Source organism: Pimephales promelas, chromosome 14 (genome assembly GCF_988280905.1).
Source record: "Pimephales promelas chromosome 14, fPimPro1.hap1.1, whole genome shotgun sequence".
Lineage (NCBI taxonomy): Eukaryota > Metazoa > Chordata > Actinopteri > Cypriniformes > Leuciscidae > Pimephales > Pimephales promelas.
The window spans coordinates 33,279,914-33,306,917 of record NC_142782.1 but is presented as its reverse complement, the minus strand read 5'-3'; the positions used below and the strand labels follow the sequence as shown (position 1 = coordinate 33,306,917).

Below are 27,004 nucleotides of genomic sequence, written 5' to 3'. Positions count from 1 at the left end.
GCAAAAAAAAAAAAAAAAAATCAATATCACTATTTTAAATATATCATTACGTTTTTCCTCCAGACAAAGATTATGAGGGTCATTTTTAGATTTTGAGATAGATTAATTCATTTGAACATGTTGACAGTACTGAGGTATTAAAGAAAAAAAACATGTTAAATGACTAAAAGGTTGAAATACATAAACATACAAAGGGAGATGTTCCCTGGAAGACTTACTTGGCTGGATCGGGCATTTGGGTGCAGAGGAAGCGCAGAGACTGGAAACTCTTGCGGATGGAATGGATGTTGGCCATACCCATGAACACCACTTCACAGTTAGGGTAGTACTCTACAGGGGAGAGCAACACGCCATTAATGAGGGGGGTGTCTTGTTTTATTGTGATTGTTAACCCTTTCACACGTAAGTTTAAAATATTCTAACTGACCCCCCAGCGTGAGTTTTTCAAGGCGACCGTTATTTAGAACTTGCCACTTTAATGTTTCCATGGCGACGCGTCATTGCTTGTCACGTGACACAGCATAACCAGAACAGAGCGCGGAATGAATGATGATCTGCTTTTATGTCATTTTTCCTTTTTTATTAAAAATATTCAAAAATGTATTAGCTATATCATGAAACACTGATATTCCGATTGTCAAATATGTGCAAGTGTATGGGTTTTGTTGTTTAGACATCTTTATAACGATCGCGTTAGTTGAGCTGTATGCACAACGGGCGGCGCCATTTTAGTTTCGTTTTCAGTTCAGAGAATCGGATCTGTTGGATTTATAACGTCAATTCATCCACTTCTCACGAAATACATGATAGTAAGTGGCTGGTGAACTGGGAGAAGAATAGGATCAAATGTTAAGCTACTTACACAATGTGTATCTGATATGAATAAACTGTGTCGTCTTATTATAATTGAAAGGATTATTATTGCCGCTTCCATAGTATTTTACAAACTCAAAATCATTGTTTTGCTAGTACATATGTGTATTTAAATGTCTGAAACCTAAAATAAACATTATGTGGTTGAAAACTCTCAATTGTTGTGATATATGACAGCACTGAGTGCGTCTGTCTCTGGCTGAGCGCCAGCCAACGCGCGAGAGCAAGTTTGAATTTAGCAGTTGCTGACGTGTGCACTGAACGTTCTAATCACACCGGTGTGATCGTACGCTCCAGGGACCAGCCAAGACTGATCACACCGGTGTGATCGTACGCGTGAAAGGGTTAAAAGAGCATCTATGAGACAGTACCTGGGCATTCACACCCTCCACCTTTGGCTCTGTTGGCTACGGCAGCAGCGTATGACCTGGCGTCCAGGATCAGAAGCTTTCGAGGTTGGATGGCCAGTGTCTCCACCTCTGAGCTGTTAGTCATGGATGAGTCTATAGACATGTGTGCATAATACATGCATAAGTCACACAATAGATAAATGTACGGACAAAGAAATTTAAGGATATTTTTTTCCTTAAATGGATAATTTTTTGTTTTTGTTTTATGGTGCTATGATCACCCTTAATCAGATTTGACAGCCAAAATCATCTGCTTTATAATTTGAATTAGGCCATGTTCCTTTCTAAGTGTCTATGGCTAAAATAAGAACAGTTTTCAGTTCTGACCGAAGTCCACATCTGAGAGGTCAGCTCCGTTAGTGTACTCGCGGGACAAGGAGCCATTGGAGACGCCTTTACAGGTGCTGCTGTCCACGGCACAGGCTCTGGCGATGGACTGCACCAGGTGCTCATCGTCTGCATTCCTCCAGCCCCACCAGCTGACCTCAGGCTGACCACAGCGAGCGATCACAGCCCCTGTGCTCTGGTGCCTGGGAACGAGAGGTGAAAGACATGGACTATTAACCTGAAGGTTCTAGGCAGTGTTGTCGTTCTTAACCAAAACTAAAAATTGTCACAAGGTTTGGTCGACAGATGTGGCTGACTGACCTATAAACCACGGCGGGGAACCTCTTCCAGGAGCGGAAGGCCGCCACATTCTCCAGCTCCTTATCAGTAATCCAGGCTGGCACCAGCAGCATTTGAGGGTAGCTGGAACACAACCTGGTGGGCAAGGGGGCAAGTAGAGGGCACTGTGATCAGATCAGGGCATCAGACTGACTAACCTTGTGCAAGGCCCTGAACAGACCCACTGAGCGCAGCAGGATGGGGTTGAGGGTCCAGATGTTTTTAAACTCAGAGTGTTATGAGTTTGAGAGAGAAACACTCACTTGTACTTGTTGTTGATCTCAGATACTCTCCAGGCGTTCTGAGTGTCGAAGCCCATCCGCTCCACCTCGTTATGGAAGCGTGACGTCACATGATCACCTGAAAGATAGAGGCAAGTGAGAGGTTGAGAGGAACTCTGAAGGTAAGAGGATTTCAAAGGAAGAACTAGTTACAGGACTGGACAAATTTAGTGTATCTTGAATATGGACTCACTAGGTGTAGAAATACAGAGATAAAACTATTTGTGAGAAGACAGGTTAAATAGTACCTGGCCTACACAGATCTCCATGCTGCTCCTTCTCTCCTGTGTACAGATCCACACACCACGCGTGGAAGGCGAAAGAAAACAGCTCCTCTATCCGGGACGGTGGACGGACCACCGCGCTCAGCCTCTTCAGCCACTCCTGACACTGCTCAAATGTTGAAAACTGACACCTGTCAAAACACACATTAGATCTACTGCATCAGAGGGACACAGGGAAACAAAATCAAAGAGAGGCAGAAAGACAGACTGGGCTGACCTGGATTACTGCACACACTGGTTGTAAAAATTGTATTTTCAACAGTCATAATAATAGTCAAAGACATCCTGCTTAAAAATTACACTAACAATGATTCGTTTTCATAGAATAAATCATGATTCTCCCACGATTCTAAATATACAACTAAACAAAATAACATGTAATTTACTGAAATCATGAAATCTATGCAATTATTAAACTTACAACATTTCAAAAAAAGAAAATCTAAGACATTTTTTTTATTCTCCACAAATTATGGGGTTTTTTTCTGGTAAATCAAATGAAGACATAAAATTCTGTTTTTAATGAATGGATTTCGTCTGCGTTTTCTGCATAGCCGCTGAAATCACTACATGGAGCTCGCGTGTCCTTTGTTTTATTTATTTATTTATTTATTTTTATTATATTTTTGTCATTCTTTGGGGGGGTTGGGTCGTTAAGGGGAGGCCAATACAACGGTAGGGGAAACATTTGCCAGTGTGACATCACAGGTCACCCAGTATCTAAACAAGCTTTATGTGATTGATTAAGTTTATAATGAGGGAGATATAAGTTATAAAACTGGCAGCATGTTTTAATTGTACAAAGATCTCTTCTATGTTAAGGCAAATTAGATTTCTCATGTCATGACCCCTTTAATGATTATTCATGCAGCTCTAATAGATAGATAGATAGATAGATAGATAGATAGATAGATAGATAGATAGATAGATAGATAGATAGATAGATAGATAGATAGATAGATAGATAGATAGATAGATAGACAAACAGATAGACAAACAGATAGATATAGACAGATACAGTAGATATAGACAGACAGACAGACAGACAGACAGACAGATAGACAGATAGATAGATAGATAGATAGATAGATAGACAGACAGACAGACAGACAGACAGACAGACAGACAGACAGACAGATAGACAGATAGACTCACCTGACGACCTTGCAGTCTTTGCAGGTAATGTGCAGTTGAAACATTTCCCGACATTCTACACTTTCTATCAGCTGCAGAGGAACCTGAAAGAGCGAGAGAGACAGAATAGACATTATTTTTCCATATCTGGCACTGTGAGTCTCAGCACACCACACGGAGCGACTAAACCGGAAGTCAACATTAACCCACCCAATGCTAATGATTAAATCAACCCGTTGAATCAATCACACTGAAAGTTTAGACGGGCTTAGAGTTTACAAACACGTTAGTGATTAACGTCTGCAGCTTATTTCAGACAATCTCATTCTTTGTTCTGCAGCTCAAGTGTTGAACGGCCTGCATGCCAATCAGCTTCAATCAGGTATGTGTGTTCACATGTGTGGACAGCGTTGCAACGGTGCGTTTGCAAAACGCAGTTCCCCTTTAAGCTCTGGAACTTGCGCGTGATCACACGCTGATCGCATGCAAGTCTGACCACAGCTCTCAAAACATCATGCATACAAACGGACCGTTCTGTGGTTACTTACTGACACCTCACACGAACAATTCTGTTCACAGAGAAAGAAAGAGAAAGGGAAGACAGAATCACGAAGTGGACGTGTACACTGCCAGTTTTGGCTCATCTGTGATACACACATTCCTGGGCGGCGGTTAAATTCCACTGTACTAATCTGTCCACACTCAAACATTCCTCGGGCGCTTGTTAAAGGGTCAGAGAGCACTAAAACTCATTTGTGAGATATGAACGGATCCATTTTATGGATGGCAAACTTGTAATTTAGGATGTTAACTACTAAGATTATTATTTTTTTCTCCAAAAAGGTCTCTCTAAATTGAACTACAGCCATTAAAAGTGTGTTGGTAACAAAATCAGGCATGTGATCAGCTATGGCCAAAAAACAGGCTGCGTTCGAAAGCTGAAAAATGCTGCCTCTGCAGGAAGGATAGCTTCCCTTAGCAAGGATCTGCTTGCCGTAGCTCGATTCAAAGTGGTAAGCTTGTAATAATGTTTTTAATTCCAGTGGTACTGGTGGATTTCCGTGGGAGATTCGAGCATGTCTTTGCGTCATTACGTCACATCTGTATACACACATCTGTACATAAAGAAGGAGTCTCGGCTAGTAGGCTATGGCTGTGAGAATGTTGGAGGTGGAGATTTATAGTCTTTTCTCACAGCACTTGATATAATTAAACTTATCAATTTGATGGCGGATCCAGAAAGGTTCAAACGACACCAGTGACAACAGATTCAAAATGCAAAAGAGACTGCAACCGGCCCATGCGAAAACAAGAATGCATATCGGAAGGAGTCACACAATGCTGCTGACGTTGTTAACATTAACAATTTGAGAACAAAGTATAATTTGCACGGTTTTGCGCGATATAACTTAAAAGGGATTGTTAGATTTAATCAGCGCGATTCACTGCAATGTCAGAGTCAGAACAAAAGTGGATGTTTCTTACTAGTTCAGATGACATTTTCCAGTGAAAATTATTATGTTGGTCATCCTCCCAAAAATAATAATCTGTGATTCCGAATGCCAGTATTCACATCGGCACAGTGACTGACAAACACACACTCTCCTCAAACACGGTGTTCATCTTTGCTGTGCCGTGTCGAGGTTCAACTCACGTAAAATTGATCATTACACGAATGACAGCGATTGCAGATTTCGAACAGAGATGGCGACAGAGGAAAAACGTCAGACTGCAGCTTTAAATATTTGCTTGGTTACATTTTACATTAATTAATTTAGCTGATGCTTTTATCCAAAGCGACTTACAATTGCTATATTTGTCAGAGGTTGGACGCCTCTGGAGCAACTAGGGGTTAAGTGTCATGTTATCAACTGCGCCATCATCACCCCATGGTTATCACCAAAGCTCGCTCTATTTTGTTGTAGATCTTTAAACCATTATGATGCCTCAGAAGTCTGTCCGAAATGACTTTCATGAGGTACCTCCGTGAGCAAACCTTCTTTAATATATACATTTGATGGTTTGTTTCTAGTAATTTATTTATTAGATTTTTCTAATAGTCACATAAAACTGCTTTCTTCCCCCCTCAGATTAACGCAATTCATGTTGGTCGTCATACTCAGGTTGGAAAATATGGAAATATGCAAAAATACGGAAAAATTGTATATAAATACAGAAAATCATCTAATTACTATCGGACTTCGAAATCTTCTTGAATATATACATAAATATGAATATATTATCAGTATTTGGTGGTTTGTTTGTAGTAATTTATTTATTAGATTTTTCTAATAGTCACATAAAACTGCTTTCTTCCCTCCTCAGATTAACGCAATTCATGTTGGTCGTCATAAAATATGGAAATGTGCAAAAATACGGAAAAATTGTATATAAATACAGAAAATCATCTAATTACTATCGGACTTCGAAACCTTCTTGAATATATACATAAATATGAATATATTATCAGCATTTGGTGGTTTGTTTCTAGTAATTTATTTATTAGATTTTTCTAATAGTCACATAAAACTGCTTTCTTCCCTCCTCAGATTTACGCAATTCATGTTGGTCGTCATAAAATATGGAAATATGCAAAAATACGGAAAAATTGTATATAAATACAAAAAAATCATCTAATTACTATCGGACTTCGAAACCTTTGCTCTAAGCAATGTTCCTGTTATTACATACAATCCATAAGGTATGCAAAGTTCAACTTTAAAAAAAACATGTCTCAAGACTCCTGCACTCACACACACACACAAAAAAGACACTTTAACGGTAAAAACTCTCGATTTCCTTCCTCTTTCAAGTCCCAACACTGTACAACAGCTTAGTTGCCTAACTGGCTGGTCTTTAGTCACACACTTACAGTATCAAACACACACATCACTTTCTCTTCTCACGCACAACACACTCCCTCTTTCAGTTTCACAGGCACAAAGAGAGCGTCACACTCATTTACTCTGGTGAATACGTGACTGTCACAGATATCAACTGATGAATCAGCACTGAGCTGATCACCCACAAGCCACAAACACACCCAGCCGCCTGATTGCATTTAAACGAACAGAAGAGCGCACGTTGAAGGAATATTTCGGTTTAAACCATTCAACCTTAACAGCACCTGTCCTGTGGTCCACTGTTAATTTATCAAAGACAATAATTTTGAAATTTATTTTGTCTCTCAGTTTGTAGTGCACTTACAATGAAAGTTCAGCAGGAAAATATTTAAGGGATAATGTGTAGCCAGACCATCATTATTGCAAAATGAACCCCAACAGATAGTGTATGGAAAAAAAATATTGAAATTATATTAGTGGCACATAAATTACTCAATTAATCTTCAATATAAGCACTTAAAACCAAACAAAAGTGGCTGTGCATTTCTGCTTTTAAACCACCCAGTACAAAGTCCCCATCGGCTGCCATTGTAAGTGCATTACTGTAAATGTAATTTACATGCATTTTTACAATCTTTTGACAGAATGCCAGTTAATATTCTATTCGGCATTTAACCCAGAATATTCCTTCTCTCATCTTGTGGACCATTCGTTCATGAACAGACAGCTCTGTGTGCTACACTGGAATGAGGAGGTTTATGAATCATGACTGCTGGTCTATGAGGGGTATAGCAGAGCAGATTATTAGTACTACTATGTAACCAAAACCTTAATATAGTGCCATGTTGAAAGCATGGGGGTGGACAATCCCAATCAAAAAGCCACCGCAACCATGGCAACAGACCCGGGAAGAAAGAGTGCAAGAGAACAGCTAATAAAGACAGACCTGTTCAATACACATTCACTAGCCAATGTTAATAGTGCCTGATGTAACTGTGGCTCTCTGTCCCGAAATACCCTTCACAACATCTGTAGGCTCTAAATATAGCAGCATGCCAAGCACCACATAAAAGTATCTTTCAGTGACCACTGGGAAGGATAGATTATACGCCATACATCCGCAACAGACCACAATAGAGTTTCACTCAAGAAACTCTGAGCTGAGGGTGAAAAAATAAAAGTCACGCTGCAAAAAAAAGAAACCGAATATATTTCCGCATATTAATGTGGCCAAGATTAAATTGAGCATATTTGGTGTGATTTTCCCTATTAACACTGTCAAATATACACTGTGTTGCATGAGGAGAAAAAATATGAAGAGTTCAGATGCAAAAGCCATTAAGTGCCATTTGAAATTTTCTTCTAAAAATGATCATTTTTATCAAGCTTGTATATTTAAGTTCAGTAATTTCACATAAATGACAATTAATAGGTAATCTTCATTGCCATTTAAGTGAAATTACTGAACTTAAATTTTCTTCTAAAATTATCATTTTTATCAAGCTTGTATATTTAAGTTCAGTAATTTCACTTAAATGGCAATGAAGATTAGCTATTAATTGTCATTTATGTGAAATTGCTGAACTTAAATATACAAGCTTGATAAAAATGGTCATTTTAGAAGAAAATTTCAAACGGCATTTAGAGGCTTTTGCATCTGAACTCTTCATATTCAAGTCCCACATTCAAGTCCAGAAGTCAGATGTAATTTTGAAAACCAGCTGAATTAAAAGAAGACCGAATAAGAAAATGCCTGAAATGCAAACATTGCTCAGTTTAGTTTGATGTCGAATATCTGTTGAATCCACGTCAACTTCTTAGAAATGTAAAATTGCTGTTTGTTTCATTATCTCTGCCAAGTAGGTTTTAGTATATTCTGTGAAGAACAAAGAGCTCATACATCTGTGTTTAGCAAACTTTGGCAACAACAGCTCAGTAAAAGTTTTTTTTTTTTTTTGAATACTTCCCAGACTCATATCCTTAGCTACAGACAGTAATATAAAGTGCATTTGTAAAGTGTTTGAAAAATAAATGAATAAATCACACACACTCACATTAACAACCGACTCTTTAAACTTGATGTGCAGGCGGTAGCTGGACATGGCGATGACGGCATCTTCCGCCCTGCCCACGTACTCCGTAAACTCTCCATGCAGCTCTGGGAAGGGCACCTACAACAGATGATAATATCAGAAACCTATATCCAACACACTTCAGCAGAAAAAGACCATTCATGAGTCTTCCTGTCAGGGGTGCTGAAAACAAAGGCTGTTTTGAAACCTAGTGAGCTCTCTCGCTTTCTACTGGCTACATATCATCAAAACAGAAATTGAACCTCATAATTAAATGATCTGAAATGCTGTTCATAGTCAATCATGTGTGACACGTACATTATCTTCACAGTGCATTTTAAGAGATGCAACTAATGCAGTCTTTGGTTTTTTGCTGTCTACTATTTCATTTGGGACAGGCTACACATTGCGAGCACATATATGATGCCTAAAAGTGTTGCCTAGGTAGACAGCTCAGTAGTTTTTGAAACCGGGCTTAAAGGTGAAGAATGTGCAGTAGTTTCTGCGATACGCTGCGCCTCCCCAAACTCAATCACAGCTCTTACGGGTACTTGAAGGCATGTCTCAACAGGTAAAAGTAGGCTATTTTCAATAAAAAGTCCAACATATTAGGTATACCTTTAGCTGTGTTGCTGTGTGTCATAAGTAAGCAATTGAATAGGCTAATAACACTCTGTCCAGAGTAACTTATAATAAACCCACCCAATGTATCTGCACTGGAGGTATTTTTTTAAGCACATGCAAAAACTATTGGAGGCTGTTTACACTGGACACATCGAAGTAAAACGTATAAATTGGAACATTTGTCTTTCTGGATGAGTGCATGATAATGATGTAATGAAGCATCCATCGTAGCGCATTGATTCGCAATGCCACGTTCGCTTTCGCGTGTTCATGACCCGATTAATCTTTGAAGATCTAAATGCAACAAAATTTGGCATGCATGACTGTAACCAAAAGAGAATGTCTTAAACCTTAAGATTTTTGCTTTCAGGATCCCTTAAAACTTTTCAGAAGACCTGAGAAGCTGTCCTAGACTACATAAAAAGGTTTAATTTGTTCTCCTGACACTAATGCTGTTACTAGGAGGAGAAGGGACCAATACTAGAGAGAGGATTGTTTATTTTTAATCAATTTATTTGGTTATAATATATATATATATATATATAGTTTGGGTGGGAGGGTTCTGGATGGGTTTAAATTGAGACAAGCCTTAATTTCTTATTTTTAATTAAATGTATCATTATTTGTTGTCAAATATACCAATACAATTTTTTGACAGAGAATTTTTTTTTGTTTTTGAATTTCCCCTCTTGGTCAGAATCAAATAATAGTTGTATTAACCGTCTCACTACACACTCTAATAAACATCATTCATCTTGGCAGTGGTCTTGATCCCACTTACCTGAAGATCATCCTCCTCCAGGATGGGGGGCTTGCGAGGGAAGATCTGATTGGCCTGGATGCACTCCAGACTCTGCTGCCCCTCCTCCTCCTGTCAAGCAGATTATGGATAAGAAATTAACTACATTACACACTTATGTGCTAAAATATTAAAAATAAATATTATATATATATATATATATAATTTATATTATATATACTTCATATATTTGTCAGGGAAATGTGCCACATGTCATTAAAAATGTATGCAATATAATGCACAAAATCACAATGGTTGCAAATTATTTAAAAAATATATAATAAATTATAAAGCCATGTAAATTATTAATCTACATGTATTACATGGACAGGTTTTCATTATTCACTCGACTTTATTTATGTTATGCTGCAACAATACAAGAGTGTAAGAGCATCTTTATCAAAGTCTAAATATTGGATGCCATCACAAGTTACTCCTTTTCCAGCTTTATCACTCCCAGGGGCCAAAAGCCAAACTGTTATACGGATAAAACATTGTTCATGACTAAACCTCTGATTAAATGACTGATTATCTACAGTAAGCTAAACTGGGGACAGAGTGATCACAGCATTACCTAAACCAATACCCCTTTTTGGCTGGGCTTCAGCAGCAAAACATTTGAAATAGCAAACAGGGAGCAAGCCAGGACTTCCTGCTCTGAGGTCACTTCAGCTATTTCTGATACAACAGGCACTCTTGTAACCGATACAGTAGCCGGCTTTACTTTAGACTCTCAATGAGTAGAGTTATAGTAAATCATGGCTACTACAATCACTCACCGTGAGAGACACTTAAACATGCAATGCCAGTGAACGGTTCGGACACATCTACTTAGAATAATAGTAGTCCTCAAAACGAACAAACACAAAGGAAAAGTTTGGGAATTATGTAGAAACCAAAAAACATTAAACAAATAAAAACAGCAACCTTAATGCATGACAGTGAATACATTTAATTTCAATGCAAAAACATATTATTAGAGTTGTGTGCTGGAAATGATTCATGACAGCGATGAGCAGGGTAAAAGTCATTACATTCACTTCTGTATGCAGGAATGAGAGGCTACGGCCCGCGGTAGCCTTGAGAGTTCAGATTGGCAGAGAATGTTTGGACTCAGTTTCCACAAATAGGAGAGACTCTGTGAGAGAGGGCAGCTGTGTCGCCATGTTGTCTAGCTCAAACACGGGAGTCCTCAAGACAGAGTGATCTGGTTGTGCCATAAAATACTGCCCAGTCAAAGACAGGAGTGTACTGGATGAGATATGCACAGAGGAAGTGTGGTTTTGTATAAACCATGTACCCTCTTTCAATCTGTTTAATGTTCTCTAATCTATCTATCTATCTATCTATCTATCTATCTATCTATCTATCTATCTATCTATCTATCTATCTATCTATCTATCTATCTATCTATCTATCTATCTATCTATCTATCTATCTATCTGTGTATCTATCTATCTTTGTATCCATTTATCTATCTATCTATCTATCTATCTATCTATCTTTGTATCTATCTATCTATCTATCTATCTATCTATCTATCTATCTATCTATCTATCTATCTATCTATCTATCTATCTATCTATCTATCTATCTATCTATATCTATATATCTATCTATCTATCTATCTATCTGTGTATCTGTGCATCTATCTGTGTGTTTGCTGGATCAGCAGCATAGGCATCTGTGTGTAATGCTGACAATGGCCCTGAGCACGGCTCAGTAAACACACTAGAGGGGCCGGCCCGGGGCGCCTCATTATGGGCACAGGGAAAGAACCAGACAGAGAATTACAGGGCACAAACGGGCAGAATAGCAAACAAACAATAATGTGCATAACTCATTAAGAATGTGTAAACAAACACATCAATCAGAATTCGCACATAAAGCAGAGGCATTTGCTAAACTGTCCTGACACTTCAGCAAACAAGAAAATGAGGTACACTTTTCTGAACACACATATACAGCAGGGTTTCCCACAGCACTTTAAAACTAAGGTGACCGCCTAAGCAACACACGCCTTAACGACGTCGTCAAAAGAAAAAAATGCGGGCGCGCCTACGCCTCGCCGAACATAGCTGAACAGGGCGGGTTTTTATATCTCATCTCCATAAATATATCTAGTAGCCTAGTAAAGCTAATGCAAGGGTTAGAATCAATTAATCCTTTGCTGATACGTCCTTGTCGTCATCATAGAGAGTACAGCTCATGGTTACATAGAAACGACAAAGGCCACGGGAGCGCAAGCGCTTCTCCTTCACCTGCTGTTAGCATTCCATTGACTCCCATTCATTTTGGCGTTATTTTGACAAACAATAACTTTACATCTGAGGCGTCCAAAGACTTCATTTGTCCATTATTTATTTCTAAAGAAACACGACAAAGTATCCACAAGTTTCCTACGCCCCATGAGGCCTTGCGCCAAAAGTGGGCGCGACTTCCGGTTGGAAGTAAACAAAGCGTGATTTGACATGCTTGACACTCGTTCATTCAACAGTTGACAGTCATTCAAGTTATAGCGATCCAAACTAGCTAAAGATGTGGGAACACAACCTCAACGAAATTAAAAAGGGTGAAATAACAGTACCTTTACCCTCAGCAGTAGTTGATTGGGAGTATTATAATAACATTATTAATAATCAATACTCATCAAGGCATGGTGACAGACAGTTGTGTGAGCTGACAAACAATTCAAATAAAAAATACACACTTAGTCATTGTGCTTTGGAGTTTATTCAAAATTATAAATGAATGTGCTACTTGAATACATTAACTGGCACATTTGGTATTCTGTCAACACAGGCTTTGATCCTGAGTTTAGCTGTAACATCAGTAACGAACAGCCAAACACATGCTGAGAGAGTTTAAAGAACATTAAGATTTTAAACAAATGTACACAGGAAGATTCGTCGTCTTTTGGGAGGTGATGGAAACTACAGTCGTTGGCAGGATCAGAGACGGGCTGTGGCAGGATCACTCTGATTTCGTTTTCAGCTTATGTTCAAAACAATCACGTTTAAGCCACTGAATTAGTTTAGTCCGGTTATACAAACAACCGTGAACAGCACATGTTGTCCCTGAGCTCCGTAACGACATCTCTCATAAAGATTTGCTCCATTACTTTGTATCTTACGCCGTTTTTGTAAAAATAGGCTAAAGATTGCATCATAACCACGGGACTTTCTGTCACACAATAGAGACATTACCGTGTAGACAGGAGGAGATGCTCGCAGGCAATCTTTTACTGTCTATGAGGCAATCGGGGGGACATGGAGGCACAAAGTCAAGGGAGAAGCCCATAGATAGAGTCCATAAAAGCAATGCGACAAAATATTTCAACGTTTTTGAGGAATTAGGTGATTCAGATTTGTCTTGGCACAGCTACTAGAAGATTTACAACTGCCAGACTGCCGTCACGCTCAGTTTGAGCCTGCGCGGGCGCTCAGATATCAGACAGGAAGTGAAATCAACGAGGTCGCTGTATCCATATCTTTGACTGTCTATGACAGTAAATTGGTTTCTCTCAAAATGAAAGGTTCATAATAAAGCTTATATTCCAGTTACATTGATTTTACCTTGTTGTTAGTTATGACATGCAGCAGAGTGGATAAAATCCCTTAAAAATATAAATCACTGTAAGATCACAAACTCTTCTGACTAGTGCATCAATAAAATGGCTGCAAGAGCAATACTATATACAACACAAATGTTCATTCATTCATTCATAATACAAACTGTAGGCTGTTTACAGTTGCCAAGCAACTAATAGAAGGTGTATTAATATAAAAATCAACTGCTGGTCACAGATTATGCATCTAACGTCCATTTGAAATAACGTATTTTATCTAGAGCCAGACCGATAAAGGATTTTGAAGGCCGATACCGATACAAATATTTTTGGGTTTTAAAATCCGATATTCCGATATATCGGCCGATATTTTTTTATTTATTAAATATTGTTGGATTTCACACACGTGTAAAAGAAAAGCTAACTTTTCTTACATTTTACAATGCAGAGACTGTAACTAGAGATATGCTAGCTATAAATACAGTAATCATTACTTTATTTAGGCAGAAAAAGTTCATTGTGGTTTCCAAGCTCATTAATGTTAACATTAGCGGTCTTCCACTGATGATATTGGCGTTAGCTAGTTTATGATGAGCCATAATTTGACAATAAATAACATCATACTGCAAGTTGTGAAACATACATTTTCAATATAACAGGCCAAGGAGAGATGATTAAAGCGTGTTTCGTCCGTTTTTATTTTATTTTTTAAATATTCATTTATCGGCCATTATAACTGCCGATACCGATATTATTGAAAATGCCTAATATCGGCCAATAATATCGGCCGGCCGATATATCGGTCTGGCTCTAATTTTATCCCATCAGAATTTAAAGCCGTAACTGTTTTATAATGAGCAGAACACACTGATGACACTAGCACACATCTATCCATTCATCCTGTCTGTCTCTGTGTCAAAAGAGGCCATTGATCTGCGCTGAGACAACAGTCAGGACGGGACTTTGACACTGTCTGAGTGACGTTCATTTCAGCTGATTAAAAGCCTAAGAAATCAATGAGCAGTTTCCGATTCAGCATTTGGACCAGTGCCTGGGAGTCACGCGCAGAGAAAAAAGAGAGAGATGTTTACCATAGCCCCGGTGAAGGAGTGCGGGTGCAACACTGTCGTGTCTTCAACCACTCGTCAGCTCTTTCTCGCAGACTTCAGTCTGAGTGAAGAAAAAACAATTAACACTTAGCGGAATGATTGGACTTTACTTTTAATTTGTCTACAAAATAACAATGTTATGTAATTAGTTTTGATTATGGTTTCTCTAATATGGTCAAAATGCAATAAACTATAATAACCAAGCCACTTGGATCTTACCAAATTCTTAAAAACAATGAGGTGAGGTTTGTTTTGGACGATCCCACGCTGGTACCGTCACTCAGTGTTATGACATTGAAACCTGAGGAAAGAGGAGAAAAGAGACTTTAATCCATCACTCTCTATTCCACATAAACATCTCTGACAATACAGCTTTTCACAATTTTTACTCTGTGGGCAATGAAGCATGCCATTTCATCTACAGCCGTTCATCTACAGGGCAGGCTTTTAAAAGATATGGTATATCACTAAATTACCAGCAAAAACAGTTAATTTCTTAAAGGAGAACACCAGCATATGCATGAGCTCAAAACTACAGACATAAAAAAGCATTTTAATAAACTGCATCTTTCCAAGCAAAACACTGCGACAAACACAAACACCACAGTCGTTCATATACTGCACCTAAAATACACGTGAAAAACACCATTATGTCATTTATTACTCTTCTCTGGAGGTGCATCAACTGACAACACCAACTGGTTTTTACTATTCTTCCTAAGAAAGCTAGGCCTATCTGTGAAGATCTGCTAAAAAAAGCATAAAGAATGAGCTGATGCTGTTCCACAGAAGACAACAAAACCTAAATTGTTATAGACTAAACAGAGCAGCAGTAAAGCGTATCATGAACGGGATGATTTCAGTGACCGGTTTGTCTCTTGAGAGTCATGTGAAGTGAGTTTAGTTTGTTCATGGCCAGAGGGCAACAGCATCCATACGCAAAAAACATTAAAACACACGCATCCAGTGGAGGCCGCGCTGAGGCCGCATGGAAACTACTGATAAAACATATCTCTAACAGGCAAACGCTCATGTTTACTACAGCTGAGGGGTCTGTCTTCAATCTGATTGGCCCAAATGACTGACTTGCAATGTGGGATCATGCAAACTGTTCAACATGAAAAAGTCTGTTAGTTTTGTGCAGTGCCAACTTAGTGCCAAACCATTTTCATACTGGTCTGTATCCAAAAGCTTTGTTTCAGGCAGTGTTGGGTATTCAAAAACAACGGCTTTCTGGAGAATTCTCCACTGTGTTTTAGGTCAACTGACTGCAGGTGGACAGAAGAATCATTCAGGATTTTACTTTCCATCTCAAGTGTCACTCTTACTGTCCCAAAGGTCAATCTGCATTGTGTGTTCTCATTCCTGAACCACCGTTGGGACTGATTCAGTTTCATTTTACTAAAACACCAACCGATGACTACCTAATGCTACTCCTCCTTATTGTCCCATGTCAAAGGGCACATTCATGGATGGCACATGTTTATATTTTGCCGTCATTATTTTCACTAGAAACAATCATTCCAATTTCTAAGAACGTGTTATATTGAACATAAACACATTTATCGTTTGACTGGAACTGAAAAAAACAAACAACGCAAACAAAAAACAAAGACGTTGTAAGGATCTATAAAATAATAGCAATTGCAATGCACACATCATTTTTATCTAACTTTAATGAAGTATGATTTAATTTGCTGTGGTGCTGGAGATTCAGCAACGGTGGGAAATAAACAAAACTCGCAACAGGAAAATAAACAATGAATGAATACATAATTTTGCATTGTCACACCTATAAGCTATGTTTAGTGCTCAATTTCGATTTATTGCTCAGATCTGATTTTATTTTTATTTTTATAGCTGTTCACATTATTGTTTTAAATGTGGCCAATATCAGATCCCAGTGTGTTCCTGCAAAAGAACGATAAAAAGACATTGCGCAGCACGACATTAAAGCAAACGAATACGCATTTATTTATAGAGTGATTTGCCGCCAAAGCCAACGAAATTAAGTGCAGTCAATATGAAGGACAAAGAAGATGAGGGTGTGAAAAAAACATTTTTAAACATTTATGCATCATGTTCTTCCACTGCATACCTTTCAAAACTGGCTTGATAACGTCGGCTATGTAAAATTTTTTGAAGTGATGTGCATGAGAGCAGAATTGTGATGAATATCTATCTATCTAGAGTGACGTAGAGTGAAAAGTAGAGTGACCAGATTTCTCACGGTACAGGAAAAAGAAACTAATTGCAAACATATAGGACAAATAAGATAAAGCTAAATTTTAAAAACAGTTTTAACTTTTGAAAAAAACGGGACGCCTGGTCACCCAAAGTCGCTATATGACGCATTGCAAAACATCCGTCCTGTATCGGATTTGGGACCACATATGGAAGTGGCACAAATTGTAATTTAAGAGATCAATTTCCATGTTACCTCGTGTTACCTCGCTGTAACTGTTCGCACTGAAAAACAGCAGAAAAATCGGATTTGTGCCACATTTACCTGCAGTCTGAACGTAGCCTTAGTGGAACAAGTCCCAAATCAAGACATAAAGACTTGAAGAATAGCGAAGCTAAGTGAAAGCTTCTGCAGCTTACGGCATTCAGGCATTTTTTCAGAGGGTGTAATTGTCCAAATGCTTTGTGGGTATGCTGTGCTCTAAACAAACAGCAGAAACAGATGTTTATTATTATCTCTCAGCATTGCTGGAGTTCATTCATAAACTCAACCACAACTCGCCCTCCTGTCACTCTAGTTTACTATTGATCGCTCAAACAGGCTCAAGACACACAGTTAGTGACGTGCAAACAAACACACAATCATTTGGGTTTTGGAAGTCATGCATTTGTGCTCATTCAGCAGTTTGAGTTAACCTTTAACCAGATTAATTTTATCCCTAAGTCACACCATGAGTCAGTCAGATTGACCACACATGAGAAACCCAACACCAAAACAAGAGCAGGAGAGCCAAAGGATCATCTACCAGTCCAACGCCACGCGGATCTGACAGAAACAAACAAACCCAACACGCCTCTCTACAGCAAGCCTTACTTGTTAAAAGTAAAAATGCCATAGTTACTGCAGTAAAACTGTGTTTACTGGGTATAGAGTGCAACAGAAGTAAAAGTCCCATTCATTCTGCTGGAAAATAAGGTCTCCCTATGGCAATTGTTACTACAGTAAATATTCTTAAGCCTTCATTCACTGAGTATTATTAATATGTTACAGAGAAACGTAAAGCATAATTTTCATGACGCCATAGTAATCATAGTCTCCACCAAAATAGCATAATTATTAGAGCTATTGTTCCAACTGTGAGGTCATGATAATTAGTATCTCCTCCTAAAAGCGAAGCTCTCAAAACCTTTTACTGTAGTATATGTTATTATGCTGATAACGTGGCAGTTATTGTTACAAAAGTAACAAAAATGGCCTGAAAATATTGCATTATGGTGATACGTTAATGCTTTGGTTTTTATAACAGTCATTATACCATGACACCCATAATTATAGCCTCACTACTAGACTACAGTAAATGGTTTATCGTTTTCTTTTCCTTGTCAATCGTGGCAGTTTTATATCAATCACAATTGCATAAAGCTGGTTACCATGGTGAACTGTTGTAAGGCGCTCGATCTGTCAGTCAGTCGCGCGGCGGCTGTTTCCCTGACTGGAGCTCGAGCGAAGTAACCGACAAAAACTGAACTAAAAGGCCGCATTTTTACCCCTGTCAGGGATCAAATGTATATCAAACCAACTAAGTAGCACAACCCTTTAAACCACGGTGATTTTTTTACAGCTCATGTGAAGCATTTATTAGATGTATCCTCCGCCGAGGCCCGTTTCGGCGTCTGTTGTTGTTGTTGTCGCGAGCAGAGGGCGGACCCCTCAGATAAGGCCTCAAAACACGGCGAAAAACACCCGCATCTCGGGTTAAAACGACACAGCTAACTCACCTGAATGCAGCCTGCGAGGCAGAGCGGGTATACTCTTTCTTCCGAGTCGCAGGAGAGGAGATTAACGATGAAGAAATCGACAAATTGCACCTCGTAGCCATTTGCAGAGTCGGCCCGTCCCACTGTGGAATCCCGTCGTCATCGCAGCCTCCCCGACGTCATGACGTCACGGCGCAAATTGCGTCAGCACGTTCGAACGAGCGATGGGGGAGGGGCGGATATGTAAACAAGCTTTGAAGTGGATGCAAGTAATGCCGCTTCTATTCATGAATAAATAAATAATCACAGAGACAATGGAGACTTTGGCATGGGAATTTGGCATAATAAATGCTTGTGTTTGTTAGAAATGTTTAAACCGCCCCATATTAAACTAACTTTAAATGAAAGTGAATTAAGAAAACATTTGAGGGAAGAGTGGGCTAATTGTCACTTTTTTAAAGTCCAGTAAATATTGTTCAGGTTTGTTTTGAGTCGATTCCTACATACCAACAAAATTTATCACAGTGAGAAAGTGCTGTTTAGTGGCAATATACACTAAGTGCAGGGATAGATTCGCCATTTAGGCAACACCATGTTCAAATAAATGTAGTTACTATTTGCACCTCAGTATTTTAGTAGGCCTACATTATAAAACAGTAGGCCTGTGCAATAACAACATATTGAGTGAAAATTATACTAAATGAATTATGCCTTTTTGGTTCCCTTCACCCTCCAGATAAACACTTTATTATTAAATAACCGTAAGGCACTTTAATTCCACTTTTCTCATATTTTCAAATTGGTTCAAATTCATGAAATGCCAAGAGGGGTATTAATGCAACTGGACTTGTTTGTAATGTGTCTGTAATTTAAAGTGACCAATGCTTTGGCAATGTAAAGTGAAAATTACTACAGTATGAGGTGTAAAAAAAACACACAGACAAAAAAAGGTTTATACAATGATGTACTGTATTCAATAATGACTTGGTACATATGTGATTAAAAGACACATGACATTTATTTGTCCTCTCTTTAACAACCAAAGCTTTAAGTGCTCTGCCATAAGGTCATGGGAAATGTGCGCAAACGTTGGAAAGAGGAAAAAAATGCGCAAAAGAGAAACAACCAAACACAGAGTTTTGCCTCCCGCTTGTGTCGAATTTAATCTCATACTCATACTCATTTACACACAGTACAAACTCCAAACACACACATTAAATCATAAGCAGAACTGACAATTAAGTTTTCAAGTCTGACAGTTTTTTAATTCTTCAGTGAGGCGGTTTCATTTTTTACTATTCAAATAAAGAAAAGGCCAGTGTTTCCTAGGGCTCTGCGATAATTCAAATACAAACACACTCAAGCACCACAGATATTAAAGTAATCTTGTTTTGGCCGATTTACTTGTTATGAGCACTAATTTTATTATACTGGAATGGCACTTTCCACAAACAGGGTACAAAACAGGGCCTGAATTGCTTAACGAAATGAAGCCTTTTTTCCCTTTTCAGCGAGTTGTTGGTGAAAGGAGGTGAATGAAATGTTTACAATCATCCTCAGGAGGCCGTTTAACGCTCTATTTATTTTATGAGGTCCTGTTGTCAAAATATGGGACGTATGTATATATATTTTTGCATTGGGGTCAAATCATGATAACATGGAAACCGGACAGCTAAACATGATTTTTGGTCTCAAAGGAGTAGTTCACTTTTGCTGATAATTTACTCACCCCCATGTCATCCAAGATGTCCATGTCTTTCTTTCTTCAGTCGAAAAGAAATTAAGGTTTTTGATGAAAACATTCCAGCATTTTTCTCCATATAATGGACTTCAATGGGGTCCAAACAGTTTAAGGTCCAAAAGAGAGTTTCAGTGCAAACTGCAAACTGTTCAAAGGGCTTTAAACGATTTCAGATGATGAATAAGGGTCTTATCTAGCAAAACGATCGCTCATTTAATAAATAAATACAAAGTTTAAGTTTTATAAGCTCAAATGCTTGCTTTGCTCTGTACTGTGATGCACGTTCGTGACTCTCCTGTTCGAACTCGTTCATCAAAATGAAAATGAACGAATCTTTTCTGAGTCAATTCATTCATTTCGTTCATTGATTGATCCAAATGACTCGGAAAAAGATTCATTCATTTTGATGAACGAGTTCGAACAGGAGAGTCACGAAAGCGCATCACAGAACAGAGCAAGGCGAGCATTTGTGCGTATAAAACTTAAACTTTTTTAAATGAGCGATCGTTTCACTTCATAAGACCCTTATTCATCATCTGAAATCGTTTAAAGCCCTTTGAACAATTTGCACTGAAACTGTCTTTTGGACCTTGAACCGTTTGGTTCCCATTGAAGTCCATTATATGGAGAAAAATCCTGGAATTTTTTCATCAAAAACCTTCATTTATTTTCGACTGAAGAAAGAAAGACATGGACGGTGATGGATGGCTGACATGAGGGTGAGTAAATTATCAGCAAAGTTTTTTTTAAAAGTGAACTACTCCTTTAAGTAAAAAGTTTTTTTTCAATAGTAGACTTTTAATGGTCATAATTATGACATTTTTGCATGAGAAGGTCAAGACCTCTGCGATGAGAGGGGTATCTAGAAATTTCTAAAAATCTATTTTATTTAAAAAACAACCTAATTTTCATGCTTGGTTAAATTTACACTATATGCAATGATAATGTGTCGCCAAAAAAAAAGCACTGTACTGCATTTGTGGAAAGTGCCTAATACAGTGTATCATCCTGCAAGAAGTGAAACTATGTGTAAGTGCTGATTTCTTAGGGGGGAAACCCACTCAAACATTCCCGATCCTTGCAGATAAAACAAGGCATGCAAAATACAAATGTTAAAAAGAAACATATTGGAAATGAAAGCAGTTTAGAATGGTCAAAAAATCTGTTGTCAACAGGACATTTTTATTACATGAACAATTACATGAGAGAGAGAGAGAGAGAGAAGTAGTCGTTGAGGTTTCATTTGAGTCAACACTAATTGCTTCAGTCACGAGTATGCATTCAGATTTTGTTCAGAAGTTGGTGTCTGGTTGCTTGTTATTAATAAAAGTACATGAGATTCTTTTTCCCCCAATTGATCAGATGTACAAATCACATGATCAGTCAACTGAAAAGTGAACGAACGGCGGTTAGTAACAGTAAACGTTGACCAGTGGTGCGACCTGACAGGTTTTGTAAAGCTTAGAGAAGCAAGTCTACCCTGAGAAGTTTCTAGAACATGGGCAAGCTTGCCAGACCACCCCTGGCTCTATGTGTTTGGTTAATATAACTGTACACTCTATTAAATATCATCAGCACGCTAGTGTCAAGGACCTAAGATATATCCTTTTCAGTAAATGTGTAATATCTATATATATTTACATATGTTTTAAGATCTGACCCTCAGTACTATTAAGACATGTGCAAGTGTTTTCTAACAACCTCAACAAGACATGAAGGCAAAGAACACAAAATTCAGAGTAATTGCTGTACTTTCTTCAATATCTCACATTTTTCTAAGTGCTGCGTGTATTTTTCTCGTGTAATGTAAATATCGAGTATAAAACATGATACAGTAGGAAGGAACGTCAATGTTTTTATAATATAATAAATAAAAAAACAGTATTTCAATCAACAGCAGCAAAAACGCACCAATGAAGAACATCTGGATTCATCTGCGCTATTATTATTATTCGATTTCACGGTTCGCGGGGTCTAAAAAGCATGTTTTAGTGTTCACAAAGTTACAGAAAACAAACAGGCCGTCCTTTGAGGGAAAGAGTGTTTGTTTCGCTTTGGTCATTGTGTTCAGACTTCAAATGCATTCAGTGCGTTTGCTTTTGATTTAGTGTTATTCAGTATTAGACCTGAAACAGACTCAAAGCAAGGATGTGAATGCCACAGTATTTCTATCAACACAAGCGAAATGTGTTCACTGATATAACATAAGCACACGTGAGCAAACATTTAATGAGCCCCACTGACTCTCATAGTATTTTTTTTTTTACTCAATGGGGTCCAACAATTGTTTGGTTCCTGATATTCTTCAAAATATCGTCTTTAGTGTTCAACAGATCAAAGAAACTCATGGAACTTAAAGGGATAGTTCACTTTGAAATTAATTTTTGGTATGTTTTATCTTACCTCAAGAGCATCAAAGATGTAGGTGTCTTTGTTTCCGCAGTAGTTTCAATTTTGATATTTTTAGGTCAAACCGTTCTTGTCTGTCCGTCATATAATGGAGGTCTATGGTCACCACCTCATTAAACATGATTTAATGACTCGTAAATGTAAGTACACATTGATGGCCTAAGACACGAAACGCTTGTATATATAATTGAATCATGTTTAATTTGGACTTCTCTGTGCATGCTCTTTGAGGAGGTGACCATAGACCTCCATTATATGACTGACAGACAAGAACGGTTTGACCTAAAAATATCAAAATTGAAAATACTGTGGAAACAAAGACACCTACAAGGCTTGGATGCCCTTGAGGTAAGCTAAAACATACCAAAAATTCATTTCAAAGTGAACTATCCCTTTAAGGGTGAGTAAACGATGTCAGAATTTTAGCTTTTGGGTGAACTATCCCTTTAAAACAACCTGAACATGTAAAAATGATTGACAGGCAGAGAGCATTTGATTGGCTAACAACCACGGGCCGTTTGCCGTTTTATCGTCTACAGAGTATTGTTCAATCACAGAGACAGGTGTGATTTCTCAAGACACCCGTTTCTGTGATATCTGTCAGGTAAACATAAAATACTGTGTGTGCTTTTCCAAAATAAAAGAAAAAACTCAATGTGCTAAAGAAGCATTCACAGCTTGAGAAGAGTGTGTTTCCGGCCTTTGAATAATTATCATGAAGTAAAATTTCCATGAATCTCCTGCAGTAGAAAGAGCACCTGGAAATAAGTATCAAAATCACTGGAATACAGCAAATGAGACCAAGTGCTCATGGGATGATAAAGAAACAAAGCGCACTAAAATCTGATCTCCAGTATGTCATCATTTGAGTTGAAGTGCATTTATTTTAAACTCCCCGCTAAAATGTCTTAATTATATATAAAAAAATGAGCTTACACTGCCTTAGATAAGCATTCAGTCATTCTCCACAGGAAGTGACATCAAAAGGAGGATCAAGTTATTCCGTTCGGACTCTCGTGCGGGAGGAAACACAGACGGATGGATGGATGGATGAAGAATGATAAAACGAGTACACCCGAGACCACGACTGGATCACTGATCAGTTTAAAACATACGCATGCTAACAAACCCCGTCCCACCCCATTAGTCTCTCCGTCGGTGGTCTTTCAGGCTCCTTTAAATCTTACACTTATATCCAAACGTCTGGGCGTAAAGGTGAGCTTGAAGCGTTAGAGGTCACAGGAAGTGTGTTTGCGTGAGACCAGCTCGTCGGGACAGTGAGGTACAGGTGTGATGAATTATTGAGGATGTGCAACTTAGCCTTTTTCTCTGGTTTTCCAGTACAAATATCAATAAATGACTGAATATATTGCGTTTTTAAATCCTCAAAATTAAGTTTGTGCCTAAAAAACTTTTTATCTTGCAATTCTGACTTTTTTCCCTCAGTATTGCTAGATTTACACTTGCAATTGTGAGGAAAAACGTCAGAATTGTGAGATAAAAAGGCGAAAGGAATTGAATTCAAGAATCGACCCACTGACAGATATTTACTATTTTTTTAAAGGAGTAGTTCACTTTTGAAAAAAAAACTTTTGCTGATAATTTACTCACCCCCATGTCATCCAAGATGTCCATGTCTTTCTTTCTTCAGTCGAAAAGAAATTAAGATTTTTGATGAAAACATTCCAGCATTTTTCTCTATATAATGGACTTCAATGGGGTCCAAACGGTTCAAGGTCCAAATGAGAGTTTCAGTGCAGCTACAAAGGGCTTTAAACAATTCCAGACGATGAATAAGGGTCTTATCAAGTGAAACGATCGCTCATTTATTAAATAAATAACAAAGTTTAAGTTTTATAAGCACAAATGCTCGCCTTGCTCTGTTCTGGGACGCACGTTTGTGACTCTCCTGTTCATCAAAATGCGAGCATTTGAGCTTATAAAACTTAAACTTTGTTCGTTTTTTTTTTAAATGAGCAATCGTTTCACTAGATAAGACCGTTTTTCATCATCTGGTGTCGTTTAAAGCCCTTTGAAGCTGCACTGAAACTCTCGTTTGGACCTTGAACCGTTTGGTCCCCATTGAAGTCCATTATATGGAGAAAAATCCTGGAATGTTTTCATCAAAAAACTTAATTTCTTTTCGACTGAAGAAAGAAAGACATGGACATCTTGGATGACACGGGGGTGAGTAAATTATCAGCACAAGTTTTTTCAAAAGTGAACTACTCCTTTAAGACCAAACAACTTCTCACTTCACTTATTTGTTTTTGAAGTAAATCTATTTTGTTTCGTTATTTGTGTTGGAAAACAAGAGTAGAAAAAGCATTTTTTGCAGTGTGTGAAGAGCCCTGGTGTAAAACCTCAAAGTATCCAACCAAAAACATGACACGTTCACGAAATCAAAAATGCATCTACCGTCGTACCGACTTTTTTTTTTGTTGAAAACATTTCCTTTTTTCTTGTTTTTTGCCGTTTTTCTCTTTTTATAGTATCGCTCAAGTATATCACAGGTTACTATCTAGAGAGGAAATAGAGGGTAAATTATGTTCCATGCTACATCTTGTTCAGAGAAGGCTATTGCAGACGATTTCTACAACACACACACACAATCACACGTTGTACGCTTGTATAACAAAAGTTCCAAAACATGTCACCGAGAAACTAAATACATACGCAGTGTTCACTATTTAGAGTCTTTAAGGACTATCCCTCGGTCAGAGTGAAGCTGTCGCACGTCACTCGACTCCGTGTCCCGTCTTACAGGCAAAAGTTGAAAAATTGCTATTCAAAAATTAGCAAATTTGGTCATTGTCTCTCTCTTTTTGTTGTTTGTTTTAAATAAGTAGTGCTTTTTTGATGGCTTAAGACAGAGGTCTTTTATTTGAATAATCTCACCCAGTGGCAATCTACAAGACGTCAGTGTGCATTTCATGACACCGCTACGCTGCGTTTCTCTCCTCCGCTGTTTAAAACAACACCAGCTAGTGCTGCGACGTAGAATTCAAAGTTGCTTTATCAAAATAGCTAAAACGTGTTTATAAATAGGGTTTTCCCGTGCGACGGTCTCCTCCTAGAACTCCCACTCGAGCGTTTCCTCGCGGTTGGCGGCCCGCTCCAGCCGATGGATGATGTTGTTGAGGTTGGCCATCTTCTCGTTGCGTCTCTGAGTGCTTTTGTTGAGTTTGGGGTTGAGCGAGGGCGACTCCAGGCTGTAGTTGGTCGGGGCCGGAAGGGAGGGCAGCGACGGAGAGATGGGGGCGGACGAGGACGGGACGGGGGACACGGACATCATGAGGCCGGGCGAGGACGCGGCCGAGGGCGAGTTGAGGGACACCTCCAGGCTGCTCCGGGACGGTTCGGACGAAGCTTTGAAGCTGACGGGGTCCTCGGGCGACTCCGCTGAGCTGTTCCTCTGAGGACCCTGACTGAGGCCCACCTCCTCGTCCCCTCGGCCCGGGTCGCTCTTCAGCGGAGAGAACTGGACGCCCACGGAGAAACACTTGGCCTGCCTCGCACGCAGCTCCTCGTCCTCGTCCTCCTGCTTGAAGCTGAAGCGTCGACCGTGGCCGCCCGAGAGCTGATTCCTGTCGTCCCGGTCCGACGCGGGGCTGTGGGACGCCAGGGGGGAGTAGTTGTTGTGTTCGGCGTCCGTGTCGTTGTCTTGGAGGCCCTCCATCAGGACCTCTCGCCGCATACGGGACCTGATGATGGTAAAACAAGCTCATTGGGAACACTTTACAACAAGGTTCATTAGTAGAGCCAGACCGATATTATCGGCCGATATTAGGCATTTTCCAAACTATCGGTATCGGCAGTTATAATGGCCGATAAATTAATATTTCAAAAATAAAATAAAAACGGACGAAACACGCTTGAACCATGTCATGAGTGTTGGAGTTGTATAGTTTGTCCACCAGAGGGCACTCTACACCGTCCCTGTTGGCAACACTCGTTGAGTTGGTCATTGCTTGAATAACAATTAAAAGAACATCCCCATCAGTTCTCTTAACTCAAATAAGCATGACAGAATTTGTGACTATCATGTCCAGTTTCAAATAAATAAATAAAATATCGGAATATCGGATTTTAAATCGTATCGGCCTTCAAAATCATTTATCGGTCGGGCTCTATTCATTAGTTAACTAGAACTAAGAATGAACAATACTACTTTAGCATTTTAGTTAATATTAATGTCAACATTCAATAATACGTTATTAAAATCAGAGGTTGTATTTGTTAATGCATG

The 27,004-nt window shown here is 38.8% G+C and overlaps 2 protein-coding genes across 16 annotated transcripts in view; both read right to left on the bottom strand.

Moving 5' to 3' along the window:
* Positions 1–18,783, bottom strand: part of mtmr3 (myotubularin related protein 3) — a 37,494-nt gene extending 18,711 nt beyond the window's left edge. For all 14 annotated transcript variants that reach the window (XR_005623250.2, XM_039674510.2, XM_039674504.2 and 11 more), the window contains exons 1-12: positions 18,627–18,783; positions 14,883–14,964; positions 14,646–14,724; positions 9,969–10,058; positions 8,546–8,662; positions 3,670–3,752; positions 2,479–2,645; positions 2,213–2,309; positions 1,932–2,045; positions 1,611–1,813; positions 1,245–1,376; positions 219–330 (exon numbers count right to left, since the gene is read on the bottom strand). Coding sequence is in view for 13 of the 14 variants with exons in the window: in XM_039674510.2 (XP_039530444.2) it covers positions 219–330; positions 1,245–1,376; positions 1,611–1,813; positions 1,932–2,045; positions 2,213–2,309; positions 2,479–2,645; positions 3,670–3,752; positions 8,546–8,662; positions 9,969–10,058; positions 14,646–14,648 (1,118 nt within the window). In the remaining variant the exon portion in view is untranslated. The remainder of the gene's footprint in view (positions 1–218; positions 331–1,244; positions 1,377–1,610; positions 1,814–1,931; positions 2,046–2,212; positions 2,310–2,478; positions 2,646–3,669; positions 3,753–8,545; positions 8,663–9,968; positions 10,059–14,645; positions 14,725–14,882; positions 14,965–18,626) is intronic.
* A 6,125-nt stretch (positions 18,784–24,908) lies between these two features.
* cux2b (cut like homeobox 2b) overlaps positions 24,909–27,004 on the bottom strand; it is a 185,762-nt gene continuing 183,666 nt past the window's right edge. For both annotated transcript variants that reach the window (XM_089119879.1, XM_089119878.1), the window contains exon 22: positions 24,909–26,459. In XM_089119879.1, the coding sequence (XP_088976005.1) occupies positions 25,829–26,459 (631 nt within the window). In that variant the 3' untranslated portion in view covers positions 24,909–25,828. The remainder of the gene's footprint in view (positions 26,460–27,004) is intronic.